We start from the raw sequence: 25,209 nt of genomic DNA on the forward strand, positions 1-25,209 counted from the left end.
GGGTCTCTGCCCCAGCGGCAGAAGCAGGAAAACAAGTTGCCGCTTTACAAAATGGAGAGTGTTACAAATATGACCTTAGACTGCGGGCTGGAATATCAGCTACAAAAGGGATAGAGTTCTGTGACTGCTTGGAGACTTAATTAAAAGCATTGACAGCCACTCAGTGAAAAGTCTGTATAAATAATGAATTTTCCCTGTATGCACAGCCTGTGATGGAAATGAATCTGAAACCTGTTGTCTTCTGGATGACTGACCCTGATTTGTTTTTAAATAGAACTATGTTTTCATTAGCATAATTCAGATTATTTGGGGCAAAAAATAAGATCCTGTCTTACTTTGAAAGATGCATACTTTGAAAGCTTGGACAAGGGTGTATTGTAGAATTAAAATGGTTGGTCAAGGGACTGTAAACTTTTGTAACTGCTGAAGTCTTACCATTTGTTAGGACTTTAAATGCTGAAGAGTTTTAGCATGCTCATTTGGTGGCTACTATCTGTTTTTAGACTGTTTTAAGCAATCTGGCTGTTCTTGCCAGGAATATTCCTTATTTTCCCACATACAGCAAGAGAAATTTTTTCTATTCCTTCCAGGCCTATTATGCATTTATTAAGGTAAATTACTAAAAGGAGCATACGACTTAGGAAACCTTTGAAGTGCAACTTGGTTTTATGCCCATGTAGGGAATTGCTACTTCCTGTAATTGAAAAATAAAAGAAATCTATTGGAGAAAACGGCCATCCCAAATCTCTGACTGAAGATTTGAGATGCTGCCCATTTTGAGGAAATCATTGATAAAATTTCAATGTAGTTAATGTAAAAAAAAAAAAAAAAAAAGAAAAAAGTTGAGCATGGCTCGCTGAATTTCAGCTGCTTATAAACTCTTCTTGGATATCTTGTAAGGCACAGCTTAGAGGGAAAAAGACAATCAAAGTTGAATGTGGCACCTTTAAGTGGTAAGTTGGTGTCATCATCCATTGACAGTAAGGAAAGAGTCAAACAATTTGACTAAGGTCTGATAACGAAATGTCCAGACCATAAGGACACAGGGATCTGGCATGGTTTTGTGCTTTATATTCAGAAACAATCTCTTAATATGTGCAACCTTTCTCTCTCCTGATAAGTCATGCATTAGAACTGTCCAAATTGTCAATAAAAAAAATAACCTTTCAGTGTTTCCTAAGATGGGAACAGTATTATTATTGTGTCTTTCAGTTTGCTGTCTTTGTTCTGTGCTTGCAGCTGAATGAATTTTGCTTTTCATTTCTGTTTCTGGAAGCATTTCTTTTCTGCAGGGTGCAGAGATCACATGTCTCTTATGTGCCTAAGACACTAGGCTTGATTTGTAAAGGAAAATACAAGCTTGTCTCAGGCACAAGAAACATCTTAATTTGAAAGTTATAAGAGAGGTTCAAAACAGATAACTTAGCCCTGAACAAAGTTTTCACAATTGTCACTGACCTTTCTTTTGCCACCCCATTAAAAATATGGGAGAGTTGAGAATAAATCATGCATGGCCCATAGAATATATTCTTCCTTTCATGATGAGACAGCCTTGATCCAAATCTGAGGACCCTGGTTAAGATGCTGCCTTTCAGTTTTTTGTTGTAAATGTTTCTTGCAGGTTATGTCACCCTTTCTGGTCACTATGAAAACAGCTTTATTGAAATCTTTAAATATTACTGAAATAGCTCAGCAACGTTAGCACAGCTGGGGTTCTGTTTTATAAAAACTCAAAATATAGTGAGGAAAAGTCATCCTTTAATACACAGAAACACATTATATGTCTTCGTAAAAGGCTTAATGTGTTCTCTGGACTTTAAAAGCAGCTCAAATCTCGTTTGTAAGATTTTGTTAGAGAAAATGTGGTCATCAACCAAAATGCACTCAGAACTTAGCGGAAAGGAGTTTAGCAGCTTCTGTATTTCTGGTACCTAAAACATCTGTTAAAGATCATCTTTAATTTGAAGAAACTATAGAAGTGAGGGTGGAAAGGTTAGGGTATATGATCAATAAAACTGGTGTTCTGACCAAACAACTGTAGAAGTCTGAGATGAAACCTCAGTCTTAACCCTCCCACCCTTGTTTTTGTGGACACCTGTGTTGCAAATTTTACAGTTGAATGCTACTCATCCCAACACGAATGCTTCTTTGTTGTCAGTGCTGACTGCTTGGTCTCACTGAAGCTTTCATCCTTGCTATCTACTTGAGCATTGCTTTGATTTCTTGTGAAGAGGAGCTGTAATGGTGGTAGCTGACTTCTCATGTAATACCTTTTACAGGTATTGTAACATTACATTGTTCTACATGACAGTGACTGGATATTATTAAATTTTTGTGCCAGAGACTATATTGGTGTAGAAAACAAAACTTCTGCATAGTGTGTTAAGGGCAGAACTGTTTGTACATGTCCATCACTGAAAATGTCTTAAATGGTGTGTTGCTAGGAAAAGACTAGCTCTGCACAGGAATAGCTGCTTCAGAATTTTTCATTTGGTGTAAATCTTAATTAAGATTAACAATAAATACTAATTAACATTCCAAAAACTTACATTAAAGCCAAAGGGTTTTTATATGTGGTGCTAGGGGCATCTTTAGCTTTTCTTGAGAAAAAGTTGCAGGGCATTAAGTGAGCAGCAATTAAAAGAAGTGTTAAAAGCAAATAATGGTTCAGTTCAATAAACATGAGTGAAATTTCAAGACAGACCCTTTGACCTTTTTGTCTCACACTAATCCTTTTCCCACTGCTTTCTAGTGAGTGCTGCGCTTCCATTATAAACCTATTGTTTTGTTTTTCAGTCAAAAGAAAAGAGAAAAGAGCAGGAGGAGTTTTACTGTTATAGAAATAAGTTTTGGAATTGAACAGTAAGTTTGAACAATAAGTTATTAGAAGAACTTTGAGATCGTAATAGTTCATAATACTGTATCTTTATTTTTGGTAATTTTTTTCCTCAATAGATAAGACAGCAACTGTGAAAGCTACTGTCAGCAAGCCAGTTTTCATATAATTTGTAACTTTGTAAAACTAGTAATTACTTCGTGCTTAGTGTCTTCAGGGTGTTTTGGCAAACAAGGAAAATTAATTGGCTTGAAAAGAGTTGATATCTATTTGATATGGGAGCATAAAGTTATTTTATTGTAGCAGTCAGATTCTTGAGCTTTATAAAAGATTATTTCAGTACCAAATTACAGCTTTCAGAGAAGAAGTACACAGTGTTATTCTGGAAAGAATACCCAAACCACAAGAAGTCTAGAGTAAGTTAATAAGAAAATCTTCCTTTCTTTAGTTTGGACTCTCATGCTAAGCTCAGAGTGCTTTGTTGTGGATACATAGCTATTTCAGTTTTCCTGGATTGGGGGGGAAGGCTCTAAAACACACTGAATTATTTTGTGCCTGTCTATATTCTCCTAAGAGCATGGCTTCAGCCTCTGACACTCATGTTCATGAGGGGAGGATAGAGTACTGCAGTCTGTCCTTCTCCATGTGTTGCTATAACAGCATTATTTGTTCCTTTTTTTAAATAAGTAAAAAATGACATCTAAGTGAAACTTTCATTAGACTATGTCACAACCTGTACGTACAGACTTAAACAATAACAATTTTATTCCTTGTTGACCACTCTAAAAGTCTGAGTGTGGGTAAATTTTGACTCTAACAGAAAAAATTGTTCTAATTAGAAGTTATGAGCCTTCTTAATACATGTCAGCAATTTTAAGGTCCTCATACTATGACAGAGTATTTTTCATGTCTTAATATTTTCAACCTGAAGATTAGTATTGTATTTTTATCAAGAATGTATGGGTTAGTTTTCCTGAGGTGGTGCTAGGCAACAACACGTCCATGTTCACCCTATTTTAGGAGTATAGTGTTGTTCAGACATATTTATAATGCCCTGATAATTGTCATCCCCATTGTTTCACATTGTGATGTTTGGAGCCAGACATTTGTCCAGAGAAGGGCAATGAAGCTCGTGGAGGGTCTAGAGAGTAAGTCATATGAGAAGCAGCTGAGGGAACTGGGGGTGTTCAGCCTGGAGAAAAGGAGGCTCAGGGGAGACCTGATTACTCTCTACAACTACCTGAAAGGAGGTTATAGCAAGGTGGGAGTTGGCCTCTTTTTCCAGGCAACCAGTGATAGGACAAGAGGTGTCAGGCTGCACCGGGGGAGGTTCAATTTGGATATCAGAAAGAATTTCACTGAAAGGGTGGTTAAGCATTGAAACAGACTGCCCAGGGAGGTGGTGGAGTCACCATTCCTGGAAGTGTTCAAGAAATGACTGGACACAGAACTTAGTGCAATAGTTTAGTTGACGTGGTGGTGTTCACGCAAGGGTTGGACTCTGATCATAGAGGTATTTTCCAAGCTTTTTGATTCTATGATTGCCCAGTGAATGTCACTTCTTTCTTTCTGCATCAAAGTACCTATGAACTCAGCTGTTTTACCATTGACAACAGTGGTGATACGTTCATAAAATTAATTTGGCTTGTCAGTTGTTAAATGTGATTTCTCACAGTGAGAGAAGATCTTAATAAAGGAACTTGTTAAATAAAACCTCTTCATAGTGTCAGAACACAGGACACTCTGGAAAAAAATATGACCACATGCTGTAGTATATTTTGTCAAATAAAAGGATAGCAAGTGGAGTGTATTACCTTGTGGCTGTTGCTCACACCTCTTTTTTCAGCCTCTGTGCCTGCAGTGATTCTAGGTCAACCAAGCGGGATGCCTGTTAACACCCTGAAACTGCAGCAGTTATGTAGTGGAATAGCATAATGTACAGCTCTTTGTCTATTTCCAGGGCTTCCATATGTGGAATGATTTTGGATATAGCCTATAGTGGTCTGTATGGTGCCTGTTTCTCTTAAATTTCAAGTGGCCCATCTCTGAGTACAATGGTTTGCAATCAAGACGTGGTGTATGTTTCCCTCTGTCTACACCAGAATGCAGGTTACAGGTATGGTTTGTTGTGAGAATCAGGCCTGTATGCAAAGATGCTCTGTGGTAAAGAACTTTGTGAATGGTCAACAAGGTGTCCTTTGAGATCTGTTTACAATCATTCCCTGTGTTTTCTAAGGTTTTCAGGAATGCCTTTCATTGGAGGAGCAAATACTCTGTGAAAAAAGTGTAGGAATTATAACAGTAGGTGGATTTGTAAGTCAGGCTGATTTATCAGAGGTACTGTGAAGGAGGAGTGTTCTGCTCCTTCTGCAGATGAAAAATGTTTGTTTGATATTGAGTCAGTATGGTGCCTTGTAAGAGGGCAAATGTCTGAAAATGAGAACGAGGACAACCTCAGGTTGAACAAAGGAAAAACATAAAATGAAGTATCAAGTAGAAATGTCCTGCTTAGATAGGTGGCTGCTAACAGACTGTTTTAGTTACTTGATGGAGGAAGATGAAGTACAGAAGTGTTCTGAACAAATACAGGTTGTGGTTGTATCTGAGAAATGACCATCTTTATCATATTTAAAATGAACCAAATGAGGTCCTAGGAAAAAGTGCTACACAGCAAACTGCGTAGATTTAACTGTAATAGGCTGCTAGGTGGCTTCCTTCTTTAGAAATGTAATGTAAGATCCCAGTGCCAACTTCTCTTATGACAATCACATTTTCAGTATAAGGTTGTAACATTCAAGTTGGTGTTCAACTGTTCTATACTCCCCTGTATGAAATATACTGTGTGTTGAAGGGACTCTACATATAGAGGAGCTTACTCATACTTACAAAATACACTGTGTATTGAAGTGAACTCTAGTTATAGAGGAGCTTACTCATACTTTCATACTTATAAAGCATTACCAAAATGGCAATTTGTTTTTGATTCAGTAACTGTTGGTATATTTAAGGGGAAGAAAAAGTACAATCTCACAAATACGTACTAGTGAGTCTCTTTATTTCAGGGAAGGTTTCAGAACTCTGTAGAGCATTAGATTCCTACAAGCTTTTAATTCTTTTCCCTACCTACTCAGACTGTAGGTATGTAAATATCTGCCTTTCATACCTTCATATTCATTCAGTCACACAGTGTTGAAACATTTCTTCACATCTTTTTAAGGCTATCTGCCAATATGTTTGGGTATTCATTAATTAAAATGAGTACTGTATATAATTTTAACCTTTTTTTCTAGGCTCTTGGGTGTCTAATGTCTTTCAGCTGTCTCATATATTTCAAATAAATCCATTTAGCTTGTGTTTAGAATAAAGGAAATATTTCTTTTGAATAGTGAGATCCACAGTAAGTCTGAATAGTGAGATCCACAGTAAGTCTGCAAGTTATTCAAGATTTCAACTGGTCTGGCAATGCATCAGAAGACAAATTTGGAGCACTAAATGATTACTTACCTGAAGGTAGATGTGGACTCTTAGAGTGCAGGAAAGCAGTTACATTGACATCACCAACACAGCAAAATAAATGTACATACTTGGAATAACTCATAGCAAAATACTAAATGGTTTCATTAGTGACAAAGGTTGGGCAACACTCTACATATTGCATTTCAGTTTAATCAGAAATGCTCTGATGACTCGCAGGTGATGCGTGGCAGCTGAACTGGGGCTTTCCATAATGTCTGTGTGCAAGACCTCTTGAACCAATAATGCGCCTAGTGGCACAATGCATGTCTGCAGGTTGATGTCCTCTGACAGGTCTATTTTATCAGCTGAAGTCATTGCAGCTCCCAGTAGCTTGTCCTGTCCTACCAGTCAAAACTCTGCTTTGTAAAAAGGGATTTGTTTGTTTCCTAATGCATTTTCAGCTCAGCTGGATGATTATTCTTGTATATAATCTTACCTAAATTGAAAGGTGATGTGAGTTCCCTAGACAATTCATTACCTCACCTTGTGTTGGTAGAGGACACTGTTAACATTTATCTTCTTGACCGTTTTTCCCAAGATTGAGCATCTGTGTGACCTGTTCATAGTCTACAGGCAAGCAACTACCACTTTATGAATTATAGGTTTTATCCAAAAGGCATTCTTTCTCTGGTTTAATATCAGCAACCTGCTATTCTGTGAGAAGTATGTGCTCAAATGGCACTGCTTTGGAAAAAAACCCCAAAACCTCGATTTGAATGCTTTGGAGCATGTGCAAGTTAATGGTAAAAAAGCAGCTTTGGGGGGGAAGTTTCTAAGGAGTCTGAATGTGTGCAAGTATTTTTACTTATTCATGTTATTGTGGAGGAATAAAATTATTTGTTTTGGAGCTGAGTTTTTATTGCAGTGATAAGAACTATGAAGAAATTTCAGACGTCTGTGTTGAGTGCTATTTTAACAAATGATAAACACCTCACCTTTTCCTTTTGTAGGCATATGTGCCAGAAGTTTCCCTGAATGGTGGAAAAAATGTCAGATATGCCAATGTACACAAGACCAGCTACAGTATTGTCATAGTCCTGAAAGAGTTTACATTTTTTATTAATATGTTGTCATTGCAAACACTTAAAATTATCATATAAACATTTCACATTAGCCTGCATAAACAAATAAACTGCAATCAATTAGCTTTGAGTAAGAGCAGCAATGCAGACAAACCACAGAGAAAATAAAGTGCAATTACTGCTTCAGTCTCTCTGATCTGAGCAGACTAATTTTCAGACAGTTTTCGAATTGTGCTATATCTTTTTTCTGTTTCCAGTTACGTTACTGTCCTCTCTCAGGAATCCCTCAAACATATTTTCTCCTTCCTTTTTTAAAACATTGAAGTGCATGGGAGCAGAGAAAGTAAATTATTTAAAATTATTCTGTGTCTCTGCACTTGTCTGAGTCAGCAGAATACATCTAGGTCATATGTTCCTGAACAGCTCTGATGCAGAGTATCTTCTTTCTGTGGGGACTAAGTAGACGCATTAAGGTACAGTTATCTTGCCTTTCTTCCTATTCTTTATGCCTTCAAAAGACTTGGGTGAAAAATGATGAAAATTATTATATTTTTTTAAATTAAATTCAGAAAAGCTTCCTCTGAGCTGACCTGTTCTTCCATTATCATTGGACAATCAACTGATAGAGGGAATGCATTCCTTCTTAGTTACAATTAGTAGCAGTAGACTGAGTGATTCTTCAATGTATACAATTATGAATTAAAAAAACACTAGTTTTGTTTGTTTATGCTTTCTTTCCTTTACAGGATGGCTGCAGCTCCTCCAAGTTACTGTTTTGTAGCCTTCCCCCCATGTTCTAAAGATGGGCTGGTGGTATTTGGGAAGAATTCTGCACGGCCTAGGGATGAAGTACAGGAGGTGGTCTATTTTGCTGCTGCAGATCATGAGCCAGGAAGCAAAGTTGAGGTAAGGGTGAATTGTTACATTCAAACTGTGAGAAAGGACTTCTTTTGGAAGAAATGAATGTTGTCTTGTTTTCTTGTCAGACTGTGGAGTCCTTGCTCACTTCACTCAAACCTCTAGAATAGAAAAGAGACAAGATTTTTTAAAAACTCAGAATGTAACTTTTTTGTTTAATTGCAGAAAAATCTATGATCTGTACTTTCTCCGGCAGACAGGAGAAATTGTTCAAATCTCAGATTCCTGCCCCAAGTAGTCTACTGATTACTTTTTCCTTTTAAAGGAAAAATATCCTGGCTAAGTGGATCTAGAAGCCAATTTTCAAAGTTTGTCACTTACCATAAGAATTATTCTCATTCATGGTTGTTGTTTGACAGTTGTAATGGGGTTTGGCTACCCTAGACATGCTGCTAAACGGGTAGCCAAAAATCTCTGCCTCAAAGAGCTTGCACTCTAATAAGGGAGTGTGAGAGGAGAAAACAAAAGCATAATGTCTGTAAGCCAAACATAACTCTTGTGCAGTTGGCTTTGATGACATGTTCTGCAGCTGAGGCACCTGCATCATGGTCAGTTTTCAATGGTGTGGCTTCTCTCTGAATCCAGGCTGGATGTGGAGTCCTGAAGCTGGATGCTGATGCTGGGTGCAGGTTGAAAGGGACCCTGCTGGAAGTAATTTTAATTATAGTCTGTTACTGCAGCCTCACTTTAATGACAGGAGAAATGAAGGGATAAGCAGATGTGGAAGAGTGAAGCAAGGGAACAAATGAAACAAGAGGACAGGAAGAGGAAAAAGTGTGAAGGTGGAATGAAGAGACTGAGGCACCAGAAGGAAAGACAAGGATCTGTGTGGGTAGTCATTTTAGCAGAGGACACAGAGCCTTATCTGCACTGTCAGGAGCTTCTAGAGTCCACAAGTTCTTGCTTTGGCAGGCAACTGGGAAAGCAGGAGCTGTGATGTTTGCTGCATTAAGCTTCCTTCTATCTCTGTGGCTGTGCAGAAGGCTGAGGACATGGGGTGTTCTGCACCAGGCTAGTGTCTCTCATCCGAACAGGTCCTTTATGGATCTAGTTGCTGCTTCCCCAGAAGATATCCTAAGGCCAGTGCCAGTTTTAATTCTGTTTTTCAAGTGGGATGACTTTCGAACTTCAGAGGGTATGGTGCTCCTCATTCTAACAGTTAATGTTCTCTTGATTCTTGTTGCTACCAACATCTAGTACAACTCATGGATTATTAAATGGCTTAATTTTGGATATAAAGAAATCCGCTTCCCATGTCCAAGAGAGAATTCAGGCAGAAACTCAACTTTTTTGCCAACTTTTTAGAAGCGCAGAGTGTAATTCCTTTTCCTAGCACACCACAGTTTGTAGAACCAGTATCTGCAAGCATTTTCCTTAAATGGTGAAATATTGGGGTTTTTTAAATGAAGGTAAAGTTTGTTGCAGTGTGGTGTAGATACACTTTTAGATGAGGAACTGGAGTGGGCCAATTTTTATTTATTTTTTTTTTTTTTAAAGTAGTGGCTCAAGTCCTAATTAATGGATACTTTGGCCTCAGCTAGTCTCTATGCTAATGCATAATTCTTCATTAGCTAGCCTGAGGTTTTGCAAGTACAATCGTGTACAGAAACATACAGGCTCCAGATGTTTACCAAAATGCTTCCTGTTTCCTCCCAACACAGAATAAAAACATCATCATTTGCTCTGAGAGTAGTGCAAGCAATTGCTTATCACTACATATTCATCACACTCAGCACTAAGTATTGTTAATGTATTTTTTTTACTCATGCATACTTTGAGTAGAATAAGCTGGTTAAAACTCAGTTCTGATTTTAATTGTTTTACTGGGTTTAAAGGCTGTCTGGTAGCTTTGCACAGTCCTTGTCTACTGGTAGTGAGTGGTACCTCTAAAAGTTAAGAAAAGCATTAAGGAATGGCTTGAATTCAGCTGCTTCATGTTTTTTAAGTAGCAGACATGTAACACTATCCACCTTTGAAGCAAATTGTCAGAGGTAATTAGCTGTTACGGAGCGTGGAGAGGAGTGTCAGAGCTTCTACATGACATATTCAGGATTATTACTTTGTTCATTAAAACACTGAAAACTGCCAACAGTTCAGTTATCGTTGGGTGGAGGGTTTTTTTGCTGCAGGTTTTCTTCCCTTGCATTTTATAAAACTAATTAAACAGGTCTGAGAAACCAAATGTATGATATGCTGCAAATGAAAAAACATGGTTGATCCATTTCAATGCTGTGGTTTTTCAAAGTCAGTAATCCCTTGGACCTCTCGCTAAATTTTTTCTCTCATCCATCCTAGCATATTTTTTCCTAATGAACAGCTTTTCTCTCCATTCCATATTGTAGATTTGCATTGGTTTCTTAACCTTCACTGGACAGTGATGGTGGACTTACTTTTCATTATATTCTATTCTTTGCAGTGTGTATCAAATTTTGATTACTTGTCTGTGACTGTCACTTCAGAGGTGGTTGACAATATGGGTTGTTCTATAAGACTCTCTCAGGAAGTCTGTATCCTATTTATCTCTGTGCTGCTCACGTTTGCAAATGTGATAATGCACAATGTAACCAAAAATGGCACAGTAATTCAGTGAGATTGTTACCATAAAGGAACCAGGCGGGCTATGCTATACAGCTATCAACTAGTTTGTGGCAGGGCCACAAGGGAATTCAGTGAATACTGCAAGTTATTTTCAGCTTGATCTTTGTGGCTCAATCTACCAGACAAGTAACCCTGCAGCTACCTCATCAGCATAATTCCTTCCCTCCATGTCAGCAGGTTCCCAAGACCCCGAACAATGAGGCTTTTCATGAAGGTCTGTTCTGTGCATGTGTGTGTCAACTTTCTCAAAAGTTTGTTCTTGTCTTGCATCGTAATTTTGCAGTGGCAGATGCTGATCAGCCCTCTTCCTTGCTGTAGTGATCAGTCTAGTGAATTTGTATGTGCAGGTGAAATATTGTTCTCTTAAACATAAATAAGGTCCTTTTTTGAAAAAATGCGCTCTTTTTTTTTTTTTCCCCAGGTGTGGATTTTAAGAATTTATCATGCATTAGTAAGAATTTGTGTTGTATTAGTTTTAAGATGCAAGTCCCTCTGTCTTATTTTTGGGGTAGACTTTACTGACTAGATTTCTCTTGTTCTCTAGTAACCTTCTCCTTGCTGAGGTTTTCTTTCTTGGAAGAAGTTTTGGCTGGATGACCTTTTAATAGATGAATTTTCCACGTGGATTTTTTTTTTCTTTTAGGTCCACCTGTTTTTCTTCTAACTTGACCTTATATTCATGATTTGAAAATAGTCATACTTTCTTGCTTCACTACAGAGCTGTAAAAGCTCTTTTATCTTAACAGTATGCAACTTCTTATGGAGGAGTGAAAGGGGGAAAATAGGGTAGTCTACAAAAAGTCTGTAAAACCATGGAATGTGCAAAATTTTTGTAGTATGTTGGTATTAAACACTCTTCTGGGCTTAAAGCCAACCCTTTGTGAGGTGTGAGGAATTTTGTGTTCTCTAAAAGTTCATGGCATATTTAGTTGTTCTTTTGTTTTCTCTTGTTGTTTTTGTTTGTTTGGTTGTTTTTTGTTTGGTTGGGTTTTTTTACAAATACCATCCCAGCTCCCCTTGCTCTGAGTTTTCAGAGGAGCAGTAAGATTTTTTGCTGTACATTGGTCTGAGGACTGCACACATAGAAACTCACCTGAAGGTAACTGAGGAATCTCTGGTGTTGTAAGATAGGTATAAAGCTTGGAAAGCAGACTTTGACTGTATTAAAGTTGGCTTTGTGTTACCTGGAGGTATCTTAATTCTGGTGTTTGTAACATAATCATCAGGCATCATGCCAGTGCTGCAGTCTAGTTCTGGGTGTATCTGCATTATATCATGGGGTAAGGTGTTCAGAATCTGGTAACAGAAGCCAAACAGCAGCTGAATTTACTGAGAATTTGCTCTTTAGGGAGCCTCCAAGTTATACTAGCAGTGCCAAACTTACAGTCATGTTGCTGCACATGTGAACTGGAACCCAAGCACCTCCACCCCCAGTGATACTTCCACGGGTAAGTGCTGACTGGCAGGAAACCTTGATGAAGCACAGCAGTGTTTGTGCCTATGATGAAAATTTTGGTTTACTGTATTTAGATTAAAAAAAGGATTGTATTCTAAAGGCTACATTTCAGAGGTGGTTTAGGAAGCTGCATTTCTTGCCTCTCAGCTGAGACCTGATGACTAGCTGGTAGGCAGCCTAGCTCATGCACATGCAGACAGATGGCTTACCTCAAGCCACCTTGTTTAAGCTAACCCTTAGACTTTGTACAGAGATAGAAGAGATGCACTATGCTGGCAGACAGCAACTAATAAAAGAAACTGGTCGCTGCCTTCAGCAGTCTATTGCTTGGCTAATGTGAGCTTTTTCTCTCTTCTGCTCCATTGCAGGCCACTGGCCTTTAAACTAATGTGTTTGACTTTGCTTTGTAACGCAAGCACAAGCTGGCGGCATTTCAAAGATAGAAGTAATAATCTTTTGGATGTTCCTGCCCTCTCAAAGCCTGTTTTTACTGTTGGAGTGCTGCTTATTTGCTCTCTTCTGCTACCAGAGGAAAACTGGTTAGCTTGAACTATGTTTTTTTTTGTTCTTAATCTCTTTAATATTTTTTCTATTGTAACAGAGAGGAAAAGGGGTGAGAGTGCTAGAATTGTGTGGGGCAAAAAACTACCAACTCTCCCCTTTTGACCCAAACCATTTACTTGGGTCAAAACAGATGTGTGAGCAGGTAGTTCAAATGCCTAGGATATCTGAGAGTTCCAAGGATATCTCTGTGATAGGCTTTTTGTGGCTTGTTTGAAATCTGTTTCTAACTGTTTTAAAACATTAAATTAATAAGCTTCATCCCTATTTCAGTTTTACTTTTGCTCATCACCCAGGAGACTGCTAGATTTGTATCTTAAAAAACAAGAGGTAAATTCTTGACTGCTAAATCAACTCTGACATATAGTGTCACCAGAGTGTTCTCAGCCTTGGGTGCCTTGCTGCATTTTGTGGTGTTTGATTTGTTTGGAGATTTTTATATTTCATTTTGCTGAGTGTGTTTCCATACTGTGGCTCATATGCCTGAGGCTCCCTGATAGCTTTATAGAGTAGATCAGAGTAGGTCAGAGGGTGCAGATAGTTCTGCTTTTTGACAGGGGAACTGTTTGGCTTTTTCCAACTTCTCTAATTATTTTTCTTTTCCAGAATAAAATCTATCTACCGTACACATTGCTATGGATCAGAGGCACACAGATTCAAATTTTACAGTTATTGGTTACAGTGAATACAAACATCTAGGAACAATATGCAAGTACAAAGTGTATGTAAAGTGCACTAGGGAAAAACTCTTCTTAATATGAAGAAGAAAGAGGCATTGTGTCAGAAATTGGCTTTTTTCTGTATTTTTACAGTTAGTTAATACTGTTTATATCTGGCTACAACATGAGGATATGAGTACTAGTGTTTGTTTCGGAAAGATGAATACCTGAGGATTCATCCTGACGCTGGAGAGACTTATATTCATCATTCTGGTTTGACTTACATGAGTGCTAGAACTAGGGCTGGCTGCTTGAGATGTACCCAGGCTGGATTTATCCTGGTGTATGGCTGTCCCCTCCATGGTGGCACAAGTTTCACTGCTAGCAGATGTCATGGCCATGTTTAATTGGTGTTGTAGAGTGGAAGACATATGGATGACTTTATACTTAGTTCTGCTTTGAGCCTAAGCAAGCAGTGGTAACAGCATTGGCTAACCACATCTTTTGCTGTGTGTTCTACTGCTTGCATATTTCCCTTTCCAGAGAACAGTTATTACCATTCCTTTGAGTTCTACTAAATTTGTTCCTGTAAATAAGCAGCAAAAGAATTGTCAGTAAAGTGCATTGTCAGGCACATCCACACAAGATGGTCCAAAGTGCTTTTATGAACAACCATGTTTTACCTTTCCAGGTTTCCATTTCACTGTGATGGGAGAGCCCAGGTAGCCCATGTTACCTGTGGAATCACCTCTCCAGACAGTTCCAACCAGTCTGTCAGTCTCAATGTCTTGATAGCCAGGGAGGCAGCAGGCTATGAGACTGCCTCATCACGTTTTTTCCATCCCTCTTTTGGAAGGGGTTAAAAGCAACCATGATGCAGTTTACTGAGTTGCTACAATGGTACAGATATTTTGCCTATTTTCAAATATGTGCTATGGTGCAGCAGTGCTGGAAGTAGTTAAGCAAAGAGTTAATGCCAATTTAGAGCCTGGATTTGATGGCGGGGGAGGGGTGGGGTGGGATCTCTTCTGTAATCTGGAATCTTAAGACCCTTTTTCAGGAAAAGATCATTTCTTTCTAAAGCATTCCCTGACTATTGCCTTTGTTATCCAGGGCTGAAGCCTATGTGATTTCATTGATATTTCATAATGACCTGACTGACAGTGCTAGGAATTGGGCTTCTGCAGCCTGAGTACAGTAGAAACTGCACAATAGCTTCTTTTCATTAATGAAAGAAGAAATCTCTTGTGCTTATGACTGTCGTGTCTGTTTTTGGAATACCTCCAACCATCTACATGCCCAAGCAAGGATGCAAGATACATTTGTGCCTTGTGCTATTCTTAGAACTGCCTTGATAAGATTCTCTTCTTGATACTGTAAATGAAATAAATATCATTAGTTTCCAGCCTGCTCAATTTTCTTTAAAGTTGTTGGCTTCATCTCTTGTATGTGAAGTCTCTGTTCTTTACTTTTATATTTCCTAATGGGAAGTTACTGTCACAGGGCATGATGCCAGTTATGCTGCTTTCAGGACTGGAGTTCTAGAAAATCAATGGAGCCTGGCACCATTCACTCACAGCCTTTGCCACCAAATTTGTCAGTATTCTTCTGTTTTTAGCATTCATACTCAAAGAAAAATGTTAGTGTTAGGAAATGCTGAGGCTGGACACTTCAGGAATTTTAAAGCCAGGGTTAGTGGCAAGCAGGATCACAGCAGTACCTTATGTCTGTTTCATTTGTCATTGCCTACTTTGGCACAGATCTCGATAGAACAGGATGCTTTTTCTCTTGTGCTGTGGAGGGATTTGCCAAATCTGTGGGGTGCAGGAGAGGAGACAGGGAGGTTGGAGTTTGTGCTCACTTTTGAAATCCTGTCATCCTCTGAGCTCCTGTTTCTAGAGATCCAGTGGTCAGTGAGGTTTTTTTTGGTGGTTAGTGTTGTCTTTCCTCCCTGTTTCCTTTTGTGCCTGAGCTGGTTTAAGGGTTTGTTCTGATTTCTGTGGAACAAGTAGCAGTGGTTTGCTGTGCTGCAAACCCGGTGTCTGGCTCTGGTTGACCTACCTTTATTACTGATGTGTCTTGGCTATAAGTGGATAGCCCTGTTCCTCTTGGGTCCTGGAAGAGAGTTTTCTTTCCCCTTTTTAAAGAGTTTTCTTTCCCCTTTTTTAAGAGGGGATGGTGAAATTACAAAGTGAGAGGTTTATGCTTAAAATTAATAATCTATTTTCTGGACGCTGTTTAGAATCTGGACCCTGGTTTTTTTTTAGAAGTTCATACCTATTATTAACAAATATGAACCAAATGCCTGCCTTAATACATCAATCCTATTGAGTGCCTACTTTTATACCTAGTGGAGTAAATAATTCTAATGGGAAGGTGACATCTCATCAAGGCTTATTCAGCAATGTCAATAACCATGGCAAACAAATAAGAATCAGTAGTTTCATAAGACTTATCAGCTGCTGGCAGGTTGGAATACATTTTTTCTGTTATTTAGATCTTCTGAGACAATTTATATAAATAAGGCTTGAACACTATGTACCTGAGTTATTGTGTGGAAACTGAATATAGTGTGAAAATATGGTCCATGCTTGCTTTTTTTTTGGGTTAAGGGATGTAATGAAGCAATATAGAAGGTGACAGCTATATTCTGAGTTGTGTAGAGGTGCCTCTGGATGTTTCCTGGGCTCTGATTACATAGTTACATAGCAAAACCACATTTTTTTCAGAATGCTCTAGATTCATCAAGTAGGAACAAACAATTTCTTCTTTCCCTTTTCTCAACTGCTACCACTGACAATAAAATCTTTGCAATGAATAGCAGCTTTGGAAATGCTGCTTTGAATGAGGTGCCAAGTAATAAGTGTTTGGTTGCAAGGATAGCCAGAATATGTTTTGCAGAGGAAAGGCATTCAGCATTTAGCTTAACTATCACTTTTCAGAGTGCTATCATAATTTTTTCTTCTAGAAAATCAAAGAGTTGGTGTAAGCAAGCTTGTATAATGGAGTTATTCAGCCAGAGAATGCTATGCAAGTGTGGGTTTATGGAGTACTGAAGTCTCCTCCACACTGTCACAGTTTTTGATTTCTGCTGTGGAGTTGAGAAGGTTGATGTCCTGGATGGCTCTGCAGGATGGCTCCAGCTGGCTGACCACCCTTGAGATGTGGGGGCCAAGGCTTGCACTGTACAGGGGTTGGTGTCTGCTTTGGCTGCAGACCTGTCACCTGACAGCTGCTCTGGTCATGTTTTCACATGTAATCTTTTGTGGCTGCTGCAGCTCCTCCTTTGCACATCCAGCAAATACAGTTATTCTCTGTTCACTCACATGCATTAAGTGCTTATCCAAACAGCACTGACCTGAAGCACTGAAATAAAATTGCACAGAATGTCAAAAATGAGATTTGTTTGCTGACAGCTCAAATGGAGAAGGGGGAGTTTGGTAAGGAATATCTGTTCTGGCATGTCTTGGTTACACAATAAAGCAAAGGGTGAACTGTAAAAAGTGTTTTCATTAGTCAAATTTTAGCTCCTGGCCTCTGTATTAAGGATTTTCTCTAACAAATACAGTAAGTTAGTTCCTGACAGGATCTTATTGCCTAAGCCATAAATTAAAATTAAGCACACAGCAGAAAAGGGAAACATGTCACTATACTCTTTTTATTCCTTATAATGAAAGAAGAAAGAGTTTTCTGCTCCCTTTTTTTTTTTTTTTTTTTTTTAAACCATTACGTATATCCTCTATGAGAAATCATTCTCTTATTTCACATATAATTTGCCTGGTTTTATAACAAGGTGACAGTTTGACTATTTGCATGCATTTCCTAATGAAGGTGGCAAGCTCATTTCTTGCACAGTCATAGTGAAGGACTCTGAAAATGCCATTTCTGATCAAAGATGGTCTGCTGTGCATTTTAATTGCATACTAGACTAACTATTACTGTAAAAATCATTGCTCAGACTGGGGGATGAAGATGCTCATGCTGTGTAATCCTTAAAGGGGGAAAGACAGGCTAGGAGAGAAACTATAGCTTCTCACTGCTAATCATTTTGAATTGATTTCTTTGGCTTTAGGTATTAATATAGACCCAGCAAGGGAAACAAGACTAACAAATTTTAGTCCACAAGTCCATTCTGATGATCCTGCTTACTTTAATATTTCTGATCATATATTCTTCTGGAAAAATGTTGCAGATTACTTCCTGCATGGAAGATGTTACAACAGGAGTGCTGGACACTAAGAGCTGTCTCATAAATACCTCAGACAACTTCACTTTCCTCACAAGAAAATTCTGTGGAGTTTGATCTTTGAAAAACTTGATGTGAACTCAGTAGTAAAATGTAAAGCCCATTCCTTTGGTTTGCACATGCCAATGATGTAATGATGGCTCAAGCTCTAATCCATGCTGTTTGGTAAAACAGTGCTTGATTTGAAGTCCTAGGGCAAGGGAAAAGTAAATGTATTTGAAAGATAACATATAATTCCTTCCTTGCAGTTTCATTGACTTCTCTGCAGCTTTCCTTTTTAGTTTTGACTTGTCAGAGTACATCCACAAACATCCGATGACAGTGGACCATTTAAAATAGCACAAACATGATCTTAAGCAACAAAAATGCCTGTGTTTTATTTCTATGACTGTTTATCAAAGCATACCACTGAATCTTTTCAAGACTTTTCTTCTCCTCTCTTTCTGCAGTTATCTCTGTCTTGGGGGCAGCTGCGGGGGAGGCAGCAAGGGAGAAGGGGAAGCCTCCTAATGTATTTTGTCCAGTTACCGTTGTTAAACTATGTATTTAATTAAATACTGGAGATTGCGCTCAGGTGAAATGGTAGAATGGTTTGTTGTTGTTACTATGTACAAACATGATCTGTGTTTCATTAATGTAGCAGTACAGTCTCCTCCTGCCTTCCAATGATTCTAGCACTTGGGTTCTGCTTGATTCTTTGCAACCTGCAAGCATCGAGACAGATGTATTTTTCCAGGCTTATGCAACATAAGGATGTAAAGGCTCAAACGTGACACTTAAATGTTGTTTAAAAAAGTTCCTTGTTCATTCACAAAACGTGAACTTTTTAAATAACGTGTGTCCTGTCTGTACATTGAAGTCTTGTGTTATTTCAGTCACAGCACTAGATAAAGTACTTGCAATTGTTTGACCTCTTCTTTTCCTGCTGTCCCTGCAGTGCACATATATTGAGATTGAGCAGGTGCCGAAGACTCATGCTGTTGTGCTGAGCAGGCCCTCCTGGCTTTGGGGGGCAGAAATGGGAGCTAACGAGCACGGAGTCTGTGTAGCTAATGAAGCCGTTGTGACCAGAGAACCAGCTTCTGAATCCGAAGCCTTGCTTGGCATGGATCTTGTAAGGTGGGTGGCCTGTCAAGCTGTGACCAGCCTTTCAAACACCAAAGGTTTTAGACAATGATGGTACCAGGTAACAGCTTTGTGGTGTTGGCATGAGGAGATTTTAAAACAGTATAAGAGGAGACCTGCCTAGGCAGAGCTCCAGACACAGTTGAATTAACACTTAAAACACCTGCAATCTGAATTTAGCTACCAAGGATGTACCAGTCTATTGTGGGTTCACTCACTCTACCTTGTCTATGTACCCTACAGTCTAGCAGGGGCTATTCTGACAGGATAAGAGATTTGATTACATTGTTAGTAAGGAACTACTAACCAATTTGTAATATCAGATTGCTGGTGTGCCCTTCATTTTCCCCCACATTACAACAGCCTACTCTGACCTAAAAAGCTTATTCTGGGCTTATAGCCAACTGTAGGCATAAACAAACTACTATGCCTTACTTCAGCCCATGCATTCCAATGCAAACCATTGCCCTTATTTAAATGCTGGCAAACAAACTCCTGTGAGTTTGTTCATTGAAGGCTGTCTGCCCTAAAGGCTTGTTCTGCACTGTAAGGCTCAGCCTGCATGCTGATCTTGTAGTGAAGAGAATTTAAAGGAGACTTGGGTGGGGGAACAAAGCTGAAAATGAAAGGAGAGAGAGTATGGTGTGAACTTATTACAAAGAGAAAAGAAACAAATGGACTCAGTTAAAGACGTGACAACAGCTGCATATTTAAGTGAATCAATGTTAGACCCACTGGTCCTGCTGGAATTTGCCCTAGGGTACTTAATGAGCAGAGTGAAACAATTTCAGGTGACTTCTTGTTTTTCTTGACAACTAGTGAAAAATGGGAGAGGTTCTGGATGACTGGAAAAAGTTAAATGCTGTGGCTATACTTCACATAGTTTAAAAGAGTTGTTATAGCCCAGCTTAACCTTAGTTCCTGAAGGGGAAAAAATTCACTTAAATATCAAGGAGTTGATAAATGCACAGTAATAACTGGTAGTCAAGAAAAACCTTGTCATACCATTCTACTTTATTCCTGCAGTGAGTTAACAGATTTTATTGATAAAGGACAGGAAATACCTTGACTTTTAAGAGGACATTAAAAACTTAGAAGTTATTCTCATAAGCAAGCTGGGAATCATGAGTTAGAAGGTTGTTGTTAGGTGTATAGCTGCCTGAAACTTCGACTGTAAATGTTCTGTAATGATGTCTCTGCAGAAATACGTGTGGTTCCAGCTACCATAAATCAAGAGGAATATGAGCCAGTTGTAGAGAATGCAGTGGAAATGGAAAATATTATCAGACATTTATAGAATCTGACCAATGAGAAAATAATGAGGGAATTTGTTATGTTTTACTTTGGTATTTTCTCTCAGGTCTATTACTGAAGGAATCTGTGGAGAAGCTGTACCTGGGCAGATCAGTGAATTTGATTGCATCAAGGGAGACTGAATAGACTTGAGTACTCTTTAAGAAAATATAGGACAAGCTTTTGTCAAGGAAAGGGATATATTAGGTGGCTTTCCAAGCTCCACCTTTATTTTTTTCTCTTCTACTACCATGCTTTTGAAACTTTTGACAAACCGTTGGTTTAAATGTAGAGTTCTGCTTATTTTTGTCGGTTATTTCAGTCTCAGATTACTGTTTAACATTCACATATATGTTATCCAGCAGCTCTAGATTTACCCACACTAGCAAATCAGGAGATATCAAAATAAGGAGGCACTGGTAATAAACAATAAGTAATCATCACCTGTAGATATTACACTCCTGTAGATATTACCCTCCCTCTCTTTCTTCTTACCTGCTGAAGAAATTCTCTGTAGCTCAAATGCAGAGGGAGTGTGCTTCAGGCAAGGAGAAGTAGAGATGTGTTGCAGGCTACTGTCTGGTGCTTGTTTCAGCTAAAGTGATTCTTTTTCTTACTGTGAAGACTTGGCCAGTTGCATTAAGCTTATCTATTTCATGTCACCTCATCAAATAGAGAGCCATCAAGTACAAAATCAGTCTCAAGTAGGCTGCAGTGAAACAGCTGGCACCAGTTCTGCTTCTTTTTACCCACCTGCAGAACAGACTAATTCTATTGCACTGGGTTTCTTGGAATAAAAATATACAGGCATTTGAAGCCTTATTAAGAAATGCACATATCTGCTGGACAGTTTTTTTCTCACACCTATGTATATGTTGGACTTGTGCATCTCTGTCAGATCTTAGCTGAAGCATGAAGATTGACATTCTATGTCTGCATAGGACTGGCTGCTTGCAAAAGAAACTAAAAGCTTCATACTCTGAAAGATGCTATTTAGAGCACACATAAGAGTTGTCAACACAGGAATGTCATTCAGGTAGTAGAATCAAAGTTTGCTTGAATGCTCAGGCTCCCCTAAGAATTTGCTTCTACATTCTCTTGGAGGGATTATTCTTTTTCCATAGGAGAGAATTCCTGTCTCTCTGAACTCATCTGAAATTGCCACTTTTCAGTTGGATTTAAAATCCAGCCAACATGGGCAAAGGCTGTAGGTGAGTGTGGTGACAGAACATGATGTTAAACAGGCCAGAGGTACTACAGGGCAGTACAATTCTGAAGTCAGCACATTTTGTTGTTGAAATAGGAAATTGAAAATTAATCCTGTAACCTTATAGACAAAGGATTTTTTTCAATAAGGATCACAATGGACATGAGTAAAGATGTGCTTCACAAGGGTTTTAGCTTGTTTACCAACTGGCTGCTGGCTTACTGACTGAAAACTCTGTGTTACCTAGTATACTGCTGTATCTGAAGATTAAGACTGATTTTTACATAGTGTAGCTTGATAGAGTATCACAGAGTGTCAGAACACTTGAATGATTCTTAAGAAATTAATAAAGTTTGTATGATTGACTTCAGGGTTAGAAATTGGTCCTATTCCATGCAGGCTGATCCCCATCCCAGTTAATCTAAATGGAGAAAGTGAACCTAGTCACAACTGACAGAAAAAAATGAGAGAAAACATGTTTCAGCATAAATTCCTAAGGAACCTTTATTTTCTAGGGATTTAATCAAAAGCTGGTCTTTGACAGCTGTACCACTATTTCTGCATTGGTTAGCTTATGAGGGTATTCTTCAGATATTCTTCCTAGTGTGGCTGTAGTTTTGGGCTTTTTTTAAGGCACAGTTGCCTCTATAAAGCATCTGTTTACTTAGGGAAGTACATTCATATGAAGAATTTGTATTTTGCTTGTGCTTATACAGTGAGAATAGGACAGGATTATCATACAAAAGGTATATATGAAGAAACCTGTAAAATACATCCTTATTTTTGCATTTTTGTCTTAATTTTAATCCCTATGTGTTTGTATTATTTATTTGTTCTTTTCATCACAGGTGCAATAACTTTTTCAGAGCCACACAGAGATGCCAATCTTGGCAGGGAGTCAAGAATGCTCTTTAAAATGGTATTAATTTGTTTACCAATTTCTTTCCTTAGAGACATCAAAACTGAATTTAGTAGAATGTCATCAAGTATGTTAGCTACTTAATTTGGAAAGCCTGCATATATAATTAATAGGTGAAGCTGAAAAGCTTAAGATAATGTTGTTTTGACATTGTGATAGCATATTGTAGGTACTGAGGCAGTGGCTTGTACTAAGTCACTGAAATTTTATTCATGACTAATTCAAGCTCTCATCTGGGGGTGAAATTACTTCAAACTTTGCTTCCAGCTCACCTTAAAAGGCACTCTGAAATGTGTTAGTGGGAGGGTTATGCTGCAGTTGCCCAGGACACTGATGCTGTGATAACTGGCAAGACTTACAGTTTTGTGAAGATGAGTTGTGTGGTTGTTGTGTAGGATGTGGTTTTTTGTTTTCTTGGTTTTTTTGCTATCTTTTGTGACTGACAGATAGGAGCAGCCAAACAAAAGCAGAGCCTAGACCTTTGTTAAATAGAAATAAATGTAGCATTGGAGCCATTTATAAAAAAAAAAATATCTAAGAGAAACTTCTTTATCCTGAATCTCTGCTGTGGTTTTGACAGAGAAAGCTAGACTATAACCATCTCAAATGGAAAATTTCAGGGAGACATTATTAAAAGTTAAAGTGTGATGTTATGTCTCTTGGCAGGTTTTGATCTGGTTATAACCTATTGGTTTTGGTCATTAACTGGAGAGAGCAGGTTATCACTGAATCTAGTGACTATATGATCACCAAGGTAGTTTTCAGTCCATTCATGTAACTGTGGCTGTGACAGCTCCTGGAATTGTTCTTAGGAAATAAGACATGCTTTTGGACTGGCTCTTAAATTATATCTGTGGTATGTGTGAAGATTGGCATATCAGCATTGGTCTGGAAAAGCAATTGCACCAGTGATAAAGGAATAACATAAATGCATGGGGACTAAAAATGGAGTCAACAACACAAACCAAGTTTCAGCTAACAAGAGAAACAAGGCGACAGAAGTTGTCACTGTAAGTTAGGCCTTAAAATTCTAATTGACTCTTGGTTCTTCTTTGTCACTAAGTGATAAATACATGCTGCTGAGAGAGATGAAAACACTGCTTTTAGTAATTCAACCTAAAACAAGGCTAATGGTAGCCACTATTTAACAAAGCAGACCTAGTGCAGAGATCAGGTTGAAAAGTGCTGAGATCAACAAATCTGTATTCAAGTTATTGGGACCTCATTTGTATACTATAGTTTTTAGAAAAGAAACAGAGTAGTGTTTTCCTCTCGTCATTTCCAGGGAAATGGAAAGAGCTAGCACAGTACTTACATTTAAAAAGGTGAATTTTTTGGAATTATCCATCAGTCAAGATTACTTTGTCCATAGAGTTATTAGCGAAAGACAAACTCGGAGGAAAATATTAAGGTAACATAACCAACAGAGAAATTTTGGGCTGATCTAGGTAACTCTCCCAAAGGATGGAGGCATGGATATGCTGTTCTTTGAAATACTACATTTCCTCATTACCATTACCATTACTGCATTTTGGAAGTAGTGGAATTGTTTGCAGGTCTGATTTGGCCTTTTTTGTGGTTACTGCTTTTATTGTTGACTCAGTTAGGGCTGTAAATTATCTCAAGGGATTATATAATCCCATTTATTCAAGGCAGGATACAGTCATTCCCTATGGCTTTGTAAAACCTATTATCATGCCTCAATTTCCTTTTCCTTAAAGTACCCTTGCTTTGCTCAAACTCCCTTTTAAAATTGTTCTTTTAGACATATGATAACTTTTACTTCAGACAAAAGGCGTATCTGGTATTTAAATGGTGTTTTGAGGAAGCCTCTGCAGGAACACTGGAGTATGACTGTGCACAAATACTTCTGTCTACAGTATGCAGTATGCATAAAAGGATAACATCTAGTTTCCATGGGCAATTTAATGCTGGAGTGTTGGGAAAAAAGGTTGTAAAGGGGTTGTAATACTCCTTCCCTTTTTTGGTCTCTGGTAATATTAATTTACTGGTAATAGTAATTTACAATTTCCTACTTTTCTACAGAAAAGTAAACTTGATATAGTTGTTACTTTAAAAAGACATTTGGAAATTGTCCTTCAAATTTTTCTGCCTGAGGTGGGGATAAATAGAGCATTGCATGTTTACAGTGCAGATAAGACCACTGGTTAGTAAACACTAAAAGCCAGCTATGATAGACTTGGGAATAAAGAACCACTGTAGAAAATATAAACTAGAAATAAATATAATAAATATTTTATCCTTTAATTCTAGTAACTCGTTAAAGCAAGAATTCTTACACCAGGCATACTTGACGCTTTGGTATTTTAAAACATGATCAGTGCTGATGTTTAGAAGTAATAACAAGACCTTGCTGTTACATTTCTCTCAGAATATCTGTTTTACCCTTTTCTTATAGACTTGGCCTAGAAAGAGGTGCAACAGCTAAAGAAGCATTGGATGTAATAGTTGCTCTGTTGGAAGAGCATGGACAAGGTGGAAATTATTATGAAGATGGGAGTTCATGCCATACTTTCCAAAGTGCATTTTTGATTGTGGACAGAAATGAAGCCTGGATACTGGAGACTTCTGGGAAGTACTGGGCAGCAGAAAAAATCACAGGTCAGTTTATCACTCCCATCAAGCCTCTCTTCCTATAAATAGGTGTAAAGAGTTGTCTTGGAAGGATTCATCTTAAATTCACTGAGTTTAAATCAGTGAATAATGAATGCAAGTGTTTGATTAAATTGCCAATTTGAATCTTCTTTATTTGTACTACTCTTGATTTTTTAGTGTGTTGATTTGCATTAGCTTATGTAACTTAGCATTTTCTGTGAAGCTGGAGATTGTTGT

At 38.2% G+C, this 25,209-nt stretch overlaps 1 protein-coding gene across 4 annotated transcripts in view; it reads left to right on the forward strand.

Moving 5' to 3' along the window:
* The window catches only part of SCRN1 (secernin 1), a 38,997-nt gene that overhangs the window by 2,612 nt on the left and 11,176 nt on the right, over window positions 1-25,209 (forward strand). For all 4 annotated transcript variants that reach the window (XR_010434847.1, XM_064674044.1, XM_064674040.1 and 1 more), the window contains exons 2-4: window positions 8,121-8,280; window positions 18,750-18,931; window positions 24,776-24,978. Coding sequence is in view for 3 of the 4 variants with exons in the window: in XM_064674044.1 (XP_064530114.1) it covers window positions 8,122-8,280; window positions 18,750-18,931; window positions 24,776-24,978 (544 nt within the window). In the remaining variant the exon portion in view is untranslated. The remainder of the gene's footprint in view (window positions 1-8,120; window positions 8,281-18,749; window positions 18,932-24,775; window positions 24,979-25,209) is intronic.

The sequence above is a fragment of the Pseudopipra pipra genome, chromosome 1 (assembly GCF_036250125.1).
Source record: "Pseudopipra pipra isolate bDixPip1 chromosome 1, bDixPip1.hap1, whole genome shotgun sequence".
Lineage (NCBI taxonomy): Eukaryota > Metazoa > Chordata > Aves > Passeriformes > Pipridae > Pseudopipra > Pseudopipra pipra.